Genomic DNA, 14,123 nt, shown 5'->3' with positions numbered 1-14,123 from the left:
GTGTATTCAATAGTAAGAGAAAGTGGAGGGTGGCATGTTTGAAGTAATGAAATTTTTGGATATGGTGTACACATGGTAAGAATATACCCAGAACCTTGACATAACGTGGTCTTGATAATGTCTCCACCCCACATACACACTACTCTGAATCTCCCAGTCACTATCTGGCAGAGTAGAGGTAGCAATATTATACCCTAGCTGATCCGGAAGCCTCCTACAGAGTTACCAATAAAAAAAAAAATCAAATTACTATATTAGGGTTACCCGTAAATGATTACATTAACCCGTATTCGTGTCTGTAAATTGCGTGTGTGTTCTCTGGTCGATTTTCCTGTTTTTGCTGGACGAAAAAACCTCAGTGTCTGAGGGAAAAAAAACCTTGCTATCTACGCCTGAGACCGACTAACTCAGCCACGGAGTGAAAAAAGCCCACTAAAGTTCCTCGTGTCATCGACGGGATTCGAACCCGGGCCTTTTCCACACGGTGTGGGGAAAAGTGTTACCAATATTTTGGGTCCGTGTACTAACTAGCTTCCGGTCTGCGAACACCATTTTAGAGCTGTACCTCGAAATGTAAGGAAGATTGGATCTCGCCATTGTGTTCATCATAACCTTAAAAGACATCAGTCTTACTGCATGATTGAAGAGATGGGGAAAGTTTGACCGGAACTTAGCTCTGGAGACTAAATATGGTTTCCACCACTTCAAGCCTCCAATACGCAAAGTGGTGGTATTGCACCGGTTGATGAGAGTCATTTACCACGTAATATTTGCCCGCTAACACAGAGTGGCAGCATTCCTCCATATGGTGCATATGCCATCCCTCACCCCTAGTTGCGTTGGTTCAGATCTGTATGGCCACCCACAGTGTGCTTATGCATGGAATTTATACCAAGGATTAGTAACAGTCCCAGCATCTTGAATGTGCGAGCAGAGGACTTGACTGTCCCAGACCGGCCGGACTTCATCGAAATTGGGTCCACTTGGTTTGAATGTCATCCCTATATCAGTTCCATCAGCGTTTTAGTCTCCCAGGTAGCAAATACAGCTTGTCTGGCCTATATGAGAGAATGTCTGTGGCAACTTCAAGGACCAAAGTTGCACTTGACTTTAAATAAAATATGGAAATCCCCTCTAATCACTCCAGATACAAAAATAAGATTATATAACTGCACTGGTGTGTTATTGTTCCTGTGTGGTGCACAAACCTGGAACGTCTGTACCATAAAAGCTTCTATCATCATCAATGGTTTTGGCACCTCCTCTCTTAGAACTGTTATTAGGTACTCCTGGAGGCAGAGGCGTTGCTATGGTATGTTGCGCCCAGTGCCAATTGAAAATTGGCGTCCCTTTAAATTTTTTTTTTCGTATGTATATAAGTTTCAGGTTTTCAGGCTCCCCTTGAATGTTGGCGTACGGGTGCTGTGCACCCCTTTACTCTCGGGACAGCCCGCCCCTGCCTGGAGTAACGCCAATCCAATAATTTTAGAAGAAAGTCTTGAGGAACATTTGTTGACGACTCTCTAAAAAAGTCAACTGAGATGGCTTGGACACCACCTTAGACATCTGCCAGCAGCTCACTTTATTCCGTTTGCTATCTACAAACCAACAAGTGCGGTAGGAATCATGGGAGTCCCAAAACTCAATTCTGGCATACATCAGCAAATCCTTAATGAATCTGCATAACTATCTCTATCTCTTACTGACATTTACCCATTATCACAAAAGAGAGAGAGAGACATACAATAGACTTATTGTACCAGATCTTTTATGCCAGAACTGCTAGTTTACTTGTAAAAAAAATTTCCTGTTTTTTTATGTATGCTAGTTCCCTATTTACATTGTATTTTGTAAATAAACTATGATGATGGCTTTCGTAAGTTTAATTTCAATATTACTACAATAATTTTTCTAATAAGTTCTAATACATACAACGCTAGTTTAATCAAAATTTATAACTTCATAAAAAACACCGTTTTTATGTAATTCTGATGTCAATTCAAGTTTATTTTTTTTTGTAACTTTGGGAGGATTTTTTTAAATATATATTTTATTAATACTGGGGTCGCTAAATATAGACTTTACACCTTTACTGTCTCGTCTGGAAATCACTGCAGAGGAATGTAAGGGCAATAAACTGTTTCGTAACAGGAAAATGAACAAATACCACGTGAGAGGTCAGGCACGTGGTAAATAGAGCGACTGACGTCTTGTTGTTTGCTTCAATTTGTTACATAAGTGGTGTCTACCATTATACGTTTAATCGGAGTGTTTTGTAATTTATCAGGTGAAGTGATTTTTTGAAAACGTTGTTGGAATGGTGACTGTTAACGTCATATTTGTAATGTGCACCGCTTACAATGGGTGATAAAGCTCGAAAGGCCTTTCTGAATCAAAATTATCGAGAAGCTGCTGAAATATATGAATCAGCTATAAAAGAAAATGGAGCTTCCGTTGATTTGCTATTAGGTCTAGCAGATTCTCTTGTAAACTGTGGTAAAATACGTGAAGCTTTGGTAGTTTATGCGCGAGCCTACGATCACGGTACAGTACAACCAGAGCAATTAGAAATATTGACCGAATCTCTAGTGGAAATTGCTGTTAAATATGGGATTCAAACGGTTGGAAGAACAAGTTCCATATTTTCCTGTAAAGTTTGTCATGGTATTCTTGTTGACCCAGTTACTTTTCCTTGCGGGCATACGTTTTGTAAACAATGTGTTTTTTGCGATACGTCTGTCAGTAGCGTTTGTAAAAAGTGCAGTTTAAATTTCAATCCTACCCAGATCTCTAATTTAAAAACAAATGTTTTAATATCTACATTTTTTGAGAAATGTTGGGAGAATGGTATTAGGGGAGCGAAGCATCAACTGGACGGTGATATATTGTTTGAAAAGGGCGAGACATCTGCAGCACTGGAAATGTATAATTTGGCTCGTCACTGCGGTAAGTTGTAAGCATCAATTTTTATTTCCTTTGTCCTCTTCCCAGCGTGTATAAAATTGCAAGTTTTCTTAAGGAATTTTTACTTGTTATTTAGATAACATCAGATCAGCATTTTTGATATTCTCAGGGAACTACTTGAGCACACTACAGCTCCCACTCTTGCTTACACTCGTTTAACAGATTACAGAACTAAGCGGATCTTTAATATTTTGTTAAAAGAACCAAGAACATTGCTTGGCTTTTCTTTGGCTTTTCTTTTCTTGGCTTTTCTTCTAAAGAAATCTAGTCCAAACGAAGCAACACACTAATTATCCACGTAGATTATAGTTTAAGTAGATTTAGTTTTAAGATAGGGTTACAAATAACAAGAACGTATTTGACCACATAAAACAAAACAAAACAAAACACATTTTCCAATTGTAGGCTAATTGAGTAGTTATTAATGTGTCAAATGATGTAAGAAAGCAACTTATAGACCATCAACAACAACAAAAAAAACACCCTTTTCACAACGCTTAGTAGTTCATACACCAAATGTACTTTTCCCGTGAGTTGTACTTTTATATTTTTCCTGTCAGTTTTTGGGAAAGAAACTTTGCTACTATTGTCCAAGACCAACCAACTAATATTTCTGATGCTGTATAAGCTTGCTTTCTTTCATCATGTGCCTATGCTAATATGCCAGACCCCATTTCATACCTAGCTTCTTAAACCAGTACAGAGGCTGCTGTAATTTACCTTACAGTGGAGTTTTTATTAACAGTCTGTTCTATTTATTTGCCATATATTTCTCATGTGGTTTTTTTTTTTTTTTTTTTGTATTTTCACTTGGTGCATTATGGCATTAGTTGCCAATGTGCCATAAAAAAAACCAAACTAAACCTTTCTGCTTGTAGAGTAACATAACACTGGACAAATGCTGATGATGTTTGTTTAAAGTTTCAGGTTCAACAAATGTTTGTTGAACCATTCTGTAAAGATAGCAGTGGTCATCCAGGCCTTCTTGTTTTGCCATCCAGTGAACAGGCAGTTTATTGATATCTAAACTTTTCATTGAACGTGGGTTTAGGGCTAGATTTACCAGCAGTAGTTTCAATGTACGATCTCCTGAAACATTGGAGGAAAATAATGTCACACAATCCTTAGCTACCTTAAAACCACCAGCAGTTTTCTGTGATTTGGCAACATACGTTCTGTTCGGCATTCGTTTCCAGAAGAAACCAGTTTCATCTGCATTCCACACTTGATTAGGAGTGTATCTTCCATCTTCAATAATTTTTGCAAGTTCCTGCTGGAATACTTTAGTAGTCGATTCATCTGCAGATGCACCTTTAATTTTTATATTATGAAGAGCATTCCTTTTAAGAAACCGTGTCATCCAACCTGTACTCGCAGAAAATTCATACTTTCTGTTTAACTGAGATGAAGTGCTTGGTTCCTTTCTTTAATCTGTGTGTAAATTCTTAGTGCTGTTTGCTTGATAGCATTTCCATCTACTGGTACTCTTTTTTTTTTGTGACTGATCTTCTATCCATTTTACCAGAACCTTTTCCATTTTTTCCTTGACAATATCTCTTGTATATGATGATGAATTAACACTTACTTTTGTTTCAGAACATACCGACTTCCTAATTGCAGCTTCATTTTTTTTTAATAGTTCTTACGGTAACTTCATGTACCAAAATGCTTTCCTACAGACGTAGCCCCATGTCCAGTTGCAAAATGATCTAAAATTTGAATTTTAAGTTCCAAAGAAATCGCTTTCCTTTTCATTTTGTAATAGGCAAATTATTCGACGTTATATAAGGGCTACCGAAAAATATCTCAGTTATAATTAATAAAAAAAGTATGAAAAATTTGTAAACTTACAATTTGACTATTGGCAAAATTAATAAATTTATATGTGCACAAATTTCACTAAAGATTCTTTCACTTTGAAATAAAGCTTACTACTAAATGTCTTCCGAAGATACAATGCACGAATACCGTAGATGTGCACCAAATTCAATAAAAACGTTGAATATTCATAGATACCTAGACGTACACATTGGTAAACAAAAGCATGCGTTTCAAAATGCACACACTAGTTGTTATCCAATCTATTGGTGCATGTAATATAAAAATGATACTAATATGCCACAAATAAAAAAAAAAAAATTTTCTTAGAATTTAGGCAAAAAAATTCATAGAAATCGTGTTAAATCAAAATGACTCGCTTAAAAAGAGAATGAAATATTTATTTTCAATTTGTGTTAAATCAAATTCGTGTAAAAAAAAGTTTGTGCAAAAACAGAATTAGGTGTACTACATTGTTTTTTCTTTGTTAGTTGTTGGTGCATCGGCTTCTGTGGCCATAATGCACCTCCCAAGGTTTTTGCACTACTCTGATCCTAGCCCGAGGTGGAATTCGAACCCGCGACCAGTTGCCAGGCAGGCACTTTACCCACCCAGCTAGCCTGGTCGGCTGTAATTACTACAATGGGCACTGGTCATCTGAATTAGCTTCTATAATTCCCTTTTCTCTTCCAAAACAATGTGAACATGTGTCACAACCAGTCAACATCCCTTTACTGTCCAACTTCAAACTCAAAAAACCAACTTTTCTTCTTCCTCATTTATACCTTCGACTTCTGTATTTTGGAACAATCTCCTCCCTAAACATATTTCCTAAGCATTACAAACCACAGAAATTCAATTTTCTCTCGTCTTCTCAACCCAAGCACTGTACCAAGTACTAAAAGTTCTAATACCTATCCTGTTTGGGGTTTTCATAAGGAAAAAAAAAAAAAAAAAATCAGACAGGTCAGAGAAGATAGTCCCTTAACAAATCGATGCTATGACTGCAGTATAAATGCAGTCATAGCATCAATTTGACTGCAGTATAAATGCATTCCTGTTTATATGGTCGTCCATCACTTCTTTAACCAGTGACTTCATTATTTTCCCTGGAACAGAATGTCAATTGAAGGTGTCATACTAGCACACCTTCAATCCATAGGAACCTTCCTTGAATCCAAGAATTCTCTCATAATTATGGATAAAGGTAAATTACCTCTTTGCTGCCTCCCTTAACATAACTGAATAGATCTATCCCAGGTGTCTTTTCTACATTTAGCTTCAACAATTTACGTTCCATTATCCACCTCAGTTAGCTCCCTGTTACAATTTGATACACTCATGACATTCCCAACCCTAAAAAATTCCTCATGTGTGATTGGTTGGTTCTTGGGTTTTATTGGCGCATTAGCAACTAAGCCTATAATATGCTGCTCATGTGTGAATGTAGATGCAAAATACCTATTCAGTTTGTCAAGGATATGTGGAATTTTATCCAATATTTACAGTATGTGGAAATAAAGTGTTTATTTTAAAATTATTTTATAGTATTCACTATAAAATATGTCTATTCATACAAGAAAAAAATAATTTCACTGCTTTTAATCAGGAGTATACCTCAATAGGTGTCATTTATTGAGATACATTTACATATCTATGATGTACAAATCATGGTTAAAAAAAATAAAATGGTCATGGTCACTGGTTAAAAAAAAAAAAAAAATTTTTTTTAATTCATTTGAGTTGGAAACTTATGCTTATGTACATCTCATGTACATCTTATGTACATCTCATTTAAAAAGATATGTAGTTCATAAGTTGGAAACTTTTTACTTGAATAATAGTATTCTTAAAAAAAAAAAAAAAAAAAATCACTTTCTGATTTAAGAACATTCCCAAATTTATGATAGTCTTATTTCTGATTTAAAATACTTTTTACTTTTAGCAAACAAAGTATTGTTCTTTATTAGTGTTAATTTTATTAGATCCTTTGAATCATCTCGCAGTCAGCAACAGCTCTCAGATTTATCTGGCAATTGGACAAATAGAGGAAGCATTAGAAGATTCTGAGACTGCTGTGAAACTCTGCCCACTTTGGCCCAAGGTTTGTATGTGTTCATTGCTATAGGGATGACTAATATCATTTAGATTGTAATATATTTTAATTAGCAATTTATTTTGAAATATATTCTGTTAAATTTTTGATATCTTGGTATATACCACTATTGCTGTTATCTCATGCCTTGATACTTTGAGACTACCAGAATAAGTCATACTCTGGAGGAGGTAATAGTCACTTGACCAGTATTATTTTTAGTGCTGCTGAGTGCTATTTTTTGTTACTTTTTAATGAATGAAGTATTATGCAGATACAATTATTGCATACTTTATATCAGGAAAAAACACAAGTTCATAACTTGCTAATTGTTTATCTGTTTTAGAGCTTGCTTTCATTTCTACACCCATATCGATGAATGCTTTTGTGATGATCAGAAGCAGTTTCAGAGATAGTTTACTTAATCCAGTTCATCACTATCGTGAAATATCTGCCATTGTTGTGCATATTGTTTTTAGTTCTTTTGAGTAGATTTTTTAAGATAATTGCTATTTTTCATTTAAATCATTGACATTGTGGGTAAGTTACCTACACAGCTTTTACCATAAGGACTTCTCAGAGCCATGGACATTCTTGGTGTTGTGTAATTGCTGTTGCTTGATGTATTTGATGGAATATTGTTACATTCACTTTCTTTTGGTTACTTTCTTTTAGTATTAAATGTATTTGTTGAGATGTCAAAATTTAATTTTAATATTTTTTTGTATTTCAAAAGCACGAAACGCATTCTGTAGAAGTATAGTACACTTAAACATTATTATTACTAGTGGCAAGTGATTCAAGGAAGCAACCCACCTCATCTAATAATTTGTGTAATTCTTTCTTAAATTTATTCAGACACTTCTGCAACACCAGATAGGAGTTTGTTGCCACAATCAATCAATCTTGCTGACTGATGTGCAAAAAAGTTGCTGAAAGCAACTTTTTGCCCATCTGTCCTTCAACCATCCTTTTTCAATTTAAGCTTTTCCCATTATGCATTGTCTGAGGAAGAGTAAGGATGTCATCAGCATTTAGTTTATTCAATCCATTTCAAGCCTTAAGCAATTCAATCAGGTCTCCTTCCAAGTGCTTAGTTTCCAAGCACTACAATTTGCAGAACTAACTTTCTTCATGGTAAAGGTACTAATTTTGTGTCTTTTACTAATCGTGTTGCTTTTCTCTGTACCCAGTCCAACAGATCCACGTCATTTCTTAAAATTAAGCTTCCAGACTTTTATGCAATGCTCAAGATGCAACCATTGCCTTATACAATTGGATAATCGTCTCCTTGTCCCTGGTGGCAAAATTCCTGTGGCAGAATCTTACGAGCTGTTTTGGCAGCCTGTGTGCACTTTGTCCAACTTTGTTGGACTATACAATGACATCTACCCTCTTATTTTCCTCCACCTTAAGTGTGATACTACCCAACTAGTAAATTATTCTGGGGATTATTAACATCAGTAAGACATGCGAGAAAAACAAATTCTCATGGTGCACTTCTTTTCACAGAACAGCTAACAGTCAGTTGTGACTGGCTTGATAGTAGGATGTCATTCTACATTTATTTCATGTACACTAGCCTCCAAAAAGTATGAGTTCACATCAGTTTTGCAATTATTCCATTTTCACTTTAATAGTGTGTTGGTTCCTGTTTGGCTGCTATGGCACACTTCACCATACCAATGGGAATTCCACTGATGAATAATAGATTGCAGTGTATAGCCCTCCATTCCTCCTGAAGCACATTTGCGCTATGAATGTGGGACATACTGGTCTGACCTTACCTGATGTTTCCAGCTCATCACATAGGTATTCTACAGGGTTCAAATTGGTAATTTGTGCTGGTTATTCAAACTTTTTTGCATGTGTGGCATGGAGCATTATCCTCGTTTGAAACAAATGTAGGTCTGTATCAAAGAACTGTATAGTTGTCTGTATAGTTCTTTGGTATACTCATCAGTTGGAGGTGGTAGATGACTTTCATCAACCGGTGAAATACCACCACTTTGCTTATTGGAGGCTTGAAGTGGTAAAACCCATGTTTAGTCTCTAGAGCAAAGTTTCCGGCATCCCCCTTTCTCCTTCAACCCATGCACGGTACTAAGTACTATACTTTTTGATACCTTTCATGTTTGGGGTTTTCATAAAAAAAAAAAAAAAAGTTTCTCTACCTATAATACCCTCCTACTCTCATTTGTTTTCCCATTGCTTATGTCACTGGCTATGTCTGCTTTTTGCACTGCCTTAGATTCTAAGTTCTTCTTAAGCAAGATGATAGCTGCACCTCTCCTCCTCCTATCCTGTCTGTTCTTTCTGTACAAATTGTGCTCACCATATTTAAATTCTGCTTTTATTACATTTCAGTGGCATTATGGCCCTGAAAACCCTACAGTGTCTACGTTTGATAGCTTTTACATCTGGTGAGTATGGGCTTGGCACTTACTTGTTTTCTCTTTCTCTTTCAGGGTAATTCAGAAATTTTTTTTTTTTTTTTGGCTGGTGCAGCAAAAGCCTCAGGCTTCCTCGCACCATATGGCTAATAATAATAACAATATCCCATCCCTGTAGAAATACTCTCCAGTTAATGAGCATAGGCCACATTGAGAAAAATTCTACCTAATGAACCTTTCACAGTCTCTCCACTGCTGAATTGATTAACAAGGGCTCTCATCATATACTCTCTCTCCTTAGTGCATTCATTAGTGAAGTCAGTGGGTATATATTATAAATTTTTAGGCATGTCCATCCATCTATCTGCTCACCTGTGTGTAACATCTCAACTCCCAGTCAAGTTTAAAAACTCCAATTTTTCATTAAATTTTATATTTGGCTCATATAGAAAGATTTGTCATTCCATCCAAGATACCATTGCAGAAAAATAGAAATTCAGCTATTATTATTTATTTTTTCCATAAGATGTTAAGGAAACATGAAAAAGATGTTAAGCTAACAGGTCTATAATTACTCGTCACTTTTTGATCCCCCTTTATGAATTGAGGATATGTTTGCACATCTCCAGTCCATAGAGACCTCTCCTGAATCCAAGGACACTTTCATAATTATGGCTGATGGTTGGCTTAGCTCCTTTGCTTGCCTCCCTTAATATAATTGGATAGGTTCCATTTACCCCAGGTGCGATTTTTATGTCCATCCTCAACAATTTCTCCTCGACTTTCCTTTCAATTATCACAAAGTCATTTAGCTCCCCATTAGAGTTTGATAAACTTCTCGCATCCTCTTCCCTAAAGAATGCCTCATGTGTGAATGTAGATACAAAATACCTACTCAATTTTGCCAACATCTTGAGCAGGGTCAAAAACAGTTAACTAATTAACATTAAGTGGCCCAATGTAATTTGGCCAATTCTTTTTATTGTTAATATAAGCATAGCAGTCTTTGCTGCTTTTCTTTGTATTCTTTGCCAGAAGCTTCTCATCAGAACCATCTCATCTGTGACTTGATTACAGGCTAATTTATATATATATACCATAGGCTTCTATATCACCTTATAATTTATATGCATCCTATGCACTTTTCTTCTTTGCCATATATCTCAATAGTTCATGTAACATACATTTAGGTCTAAGGTTTGAACAGTATTTCTTCATTGTTATGAAAAACCCAGTAGCTTCTATGATTACTTTCCTGAACAGTTCCCATTTATAACTTGCTGATGTATCATCATCAGTTGATCGGACTCCATAAATTTAAAACCTGTCCGAGACCACTGCAGTCACCCTTGTGAAACAAAAGCCTTTCTCTTTACCCTTGACAGTACTTATGTCTTTAATTAAATTCCACTCTAGTACACTGTGGGTTTTTTTAACTGCAGATTCTTAATGAATGAAGGCTCAGTGCTGATATCCAGGTCAAGTATTGCTTCCTCTTGTTGCCTCTCTAACATGCTGCTGTAGAAAAGAGTCATCCAAGAAATCTACAAAAATCTTGTAGTGTGTATGTGTGTAAATTCCAGTCAACATCTGGAACATTAAAATCCCTCATGGTAGATTCCATGTCGTGGCCTAATTTTGAAGATGGTCTCTGCTCAACTTTTCTAGATCCTGTTGCAGCAACGTACTGTCATTAACAATCCTGCCGACCTTCGTATTGTCTGCAAACTTGGACATTAAGCCCGATATACCATCATCAATATCATTAATGAATATGGAAAACAACAAAGGACCCAAACACTGAACCCTGGGGTACTCCATAAAGAGCAGTGTCCATTGATTACCACTCTGTCTTCTCCCACTCAACCATCCCTTTATCCATAGTAGCAATTTGCCTCCAGTGCCACATTGCTCCAATTTGTCCAGCAGTCTTCCATGTGCAACAGTATCAAAAGCCTTTCTAAGATCCAAATATATATGATATCAAAATTATTCTTTGCATCCAGTTCCTTTCTGACTACATCATAGTATGCAATCAAATGGTCAGACAAGACTTCCCCTTAACAAACCCATGCTGCCGAGTTATAACCGAAGTCTTGTCTAGATAATCCTTCAATGCTTCTTTAACCAGTGCCTCCATTAATTTCCCTGGAACAGAAGTTAAACTAACAGGTCTGTAATTACCTGTCTCCCCTTGACCCTCCTTTGTGGATTGGGGTCACATTTGCACAACTCCAGTCCATAGGTACCTCCCCTGTGTCCAAGGAAGCTCTCATAATTATGGCTAAGGGTTTGCTTACTTCCTTTGCTGCCTCTTTTAATATAACTGGATAGATTCCATCCACCCCAAGTGCCTTTCTTATGTTTATCTTCAACAATTTCTCTTCCACTTTGCTCTCAGTTATTACAAAATCATTAAGCACCCTGCTACAATTTGATAACCTTCTGGCATTCTCTTCCCTGAATAACTCCTCATGTGTGAATGTAGATGCAAAATTTCATTTAATTTTGTTAGCTACCTGAGCAGGATCATCAACAGTTGAACCATCGATATCAAGTGGACCAATCTGATTCATCCCCTTCCTTCTAAAGTTTACATAAGTAAAGAACTCTGTTTTTCTTTTTTGCATTCTTTGCCAAAGATTTCTCGTAATCTGCCTTTGCCCATCTAACCTCCTTTGTGACTTGGTTACAGACCAGCTTATATCTATCATAGGCTTCTGTATCACCTGTTAATTTATATGTATCCCATGCATTTTCCTCTCTGCCACATGTCTAATTAGTTCATCTGAAATCCATTTAGGCCCTAAACCTTGAACAATATTTCTTAGTTAGTATGAAAAGCCTAGTAGCTTCTAAGATTAATTCTTTGACTGCTTCCCATTTTGTATTTGCTTTTATTTACACCATCATTTTGTCCCAATGTATAGAATTTAAATACTGTCTCAGACCACCGCAGTCACCTTTACAAAAGCAAAAACCCTTCCCTTTACCCCTGCTAGTAGTTATCTCTTTGAGTAAATCCAACTTCAGCACACTGTGAACACTGCCACTTAGTGGTTCCTTTTTCTGCAGTTTCTTAAGATTCTTAATGCATGAAGAATCACTACTGATAATCAGATCAAGAGTATTACTCCCTCTACTTGCCTCTCGAACATGCTGATGTAGAAAACAATCATCCAATAAATCCACAAAAGCCTTGCTAGTGTGTGTGAGTGACCAACCCATAAATTCCAGTCAATCTCTGTGAAATTAAAATCCCCCATTATAAAATACTGATTTACTGGCCCACTATTTCTCTGCACAATTGCTCATTATACTCATCAGATTCATTAGGTCTATAACACACACCTCTCTCATTTTTCGTTTCCCACTGCTTATGTCACACCAGACTCAACATTGCTTTGTCTCAGGTGCCTCCGTAGCCAGGTGGGAAGGCGCAGCAGTGCATAGCACACGCTTCTTGATTAGACTGGGGTTCGAGCCAGTCACCACCAAATACGCAGGATGCGGAAAGGTTCAGAGAATGACCACCGCATATCCCGGAGCAATATGGCCTTAGTTGCTAATGCTCCTAAAAACAAACAAGCATTGTCCCTGAACATCAATTGGATGCACTTCCTTAGATTTTTATGTTTTCTTAAAAACAACATCATAACCCCTCCTCCCTTCCTGCCCTGTCTATCCTTTTTGTACACATTGTGCTCCCGAATTTCCAAATCTTTCCTGCTTATTTTTGTGTGACACCACATCTCTGATATCCCAACAATATCTGCCCTTGATGTCTTGACAAGCACTTCAAGCTGATAAAATTTATTAACTACACTCCTAGCATTGATGTACATGCAAGTATACATGCACCTGTTTCTACTCTTAGTTACCCTAACACAGCCCATGTATTTACTTGTTCCACTCTGACTCCCAGCAGTCCTGGAAATCTCCGTTGTCCTGCTTTTCAAGCTGCTGTCAATTTTATTTCAATAGAATCAGTGCAAGGATCACTTTCATCTCGGCCAGTGGCTACTGTTAATCTATAAATCCAAGCTAGCAGTTTTCCGACCCACCTAACTGTGCCTTGATAGCATCAGCAAATATTCTTTAACCCCTTCTATTTAAGTATATCCCATCCCTGTAGAAGCTGTCTGTCCTGTTAACAAGCACAGACAAGGCTGAGAAAAATTCTACCCCTTGAGCCTTGCACAATCTCTCCAGGGCCGAATTGATTGACAAGGCTCTTATCATATACTCCCTCCTGTCGTGTCTGGGCAGAATTGCAGACGCTTTCAAATTTAACCCTAACTCACGGCTTTTTTTCAACACTGACCTGTACTTGTTAAGTAATTCCACTGGTCTCCTATTCTTAATATCATTAGTGCCAATATGTACAACAATATCACCCTTTGTGCCCTTAAAAGATGATATCTACTCTACAACGTCATCAACCTTTGCCCCTGGCAGATATACCCTGGTCCTGTTCTACCTATCCTTTTTGGCACCTCCGTGGGCAGGAGCAGCAGTGCGTAGCACACGCTTCTTGATTAGACTGGGGTTCGAGCCCATGACCACCAAATACGGAGGATGCAGAAAGGACAGGGAATGACCACTCCTTGGAGCAATATGGCCTTAGTTGCTAACGCTCCTAAAAACCAAACAAACAAACAACAACCACCACCTATCCTTTTTGCACAATGTTTTCCCCGTTTCCCTGACAATATAATCACCGACAACAACTTTCCTTTGGGACCAGCACATTCTGCCTTGGGGTTTGCCACTATGCTATGTGTAGTGGAAATCCCCACTACACATAGCGTAGTTGCGTGATGTTCAAGTGCAAACTCTGGCATTGATGTGGG

The 14,123-nt window shown here is 37.2% G+C and overlaps 1 protein-coding gene across 3 annotated transcripts in view; it reads left to right on the top strand.

Annotated features, from left to right (window-relative positions):
* Nucleotides 1-2,255: 2,255 nt before the first annotated feature.
* LOC150088106 (LON peptidase N-terminal domain and RING finger protein 3) overlaps nt 2,256-14,123 on the top strand; it is a 150,186-nt gene continuing 138,318 nt past the window's right edge. For 2 of the 3 annotated variants that reach the window (XR_016546776.1, XM_090370575.1), the window contains exons 1-2: nt 2,256-2,946; nt 6,768-6,886. Coding sequence is in view for 1 of the 3 variants with exons in the window: in XM_090370575.1 (XP_090226701.1) it covers nt 2,361-2,946; nt 6,768-6,886 (705 nt within the window). In the remaining 2 variants the exon portion in view is untranslated. Of the gene's footprint in view, nt 2,954-6,767; nt 6,887-14,123 lie in introns of all 3 variants that reach the window. The other variant, XR_016546777.1, reaches the window with a different exon arrangement.

The sequence above is a fragment of the Mastigoproctus giganteus genome, chromosome 3 (genome assembly GCF_048544385.1).
Source record: "Mastigoproctus giganteus isolate SK-2022 chromosome 3, ASM4854438v1, whole genome shotgun sequence".
NCBI classification, from domain to species: domain Eukaryota; kingdom Metazoa; phylum Arthropoda; class Arachnida; order Uropygi; family Thelyphonidae; genus Mastigoproctus; species Mastigoproctus giganteus.
This window is presented reverse-complemented; position numbering and strand designations above follow the sequence as displayed.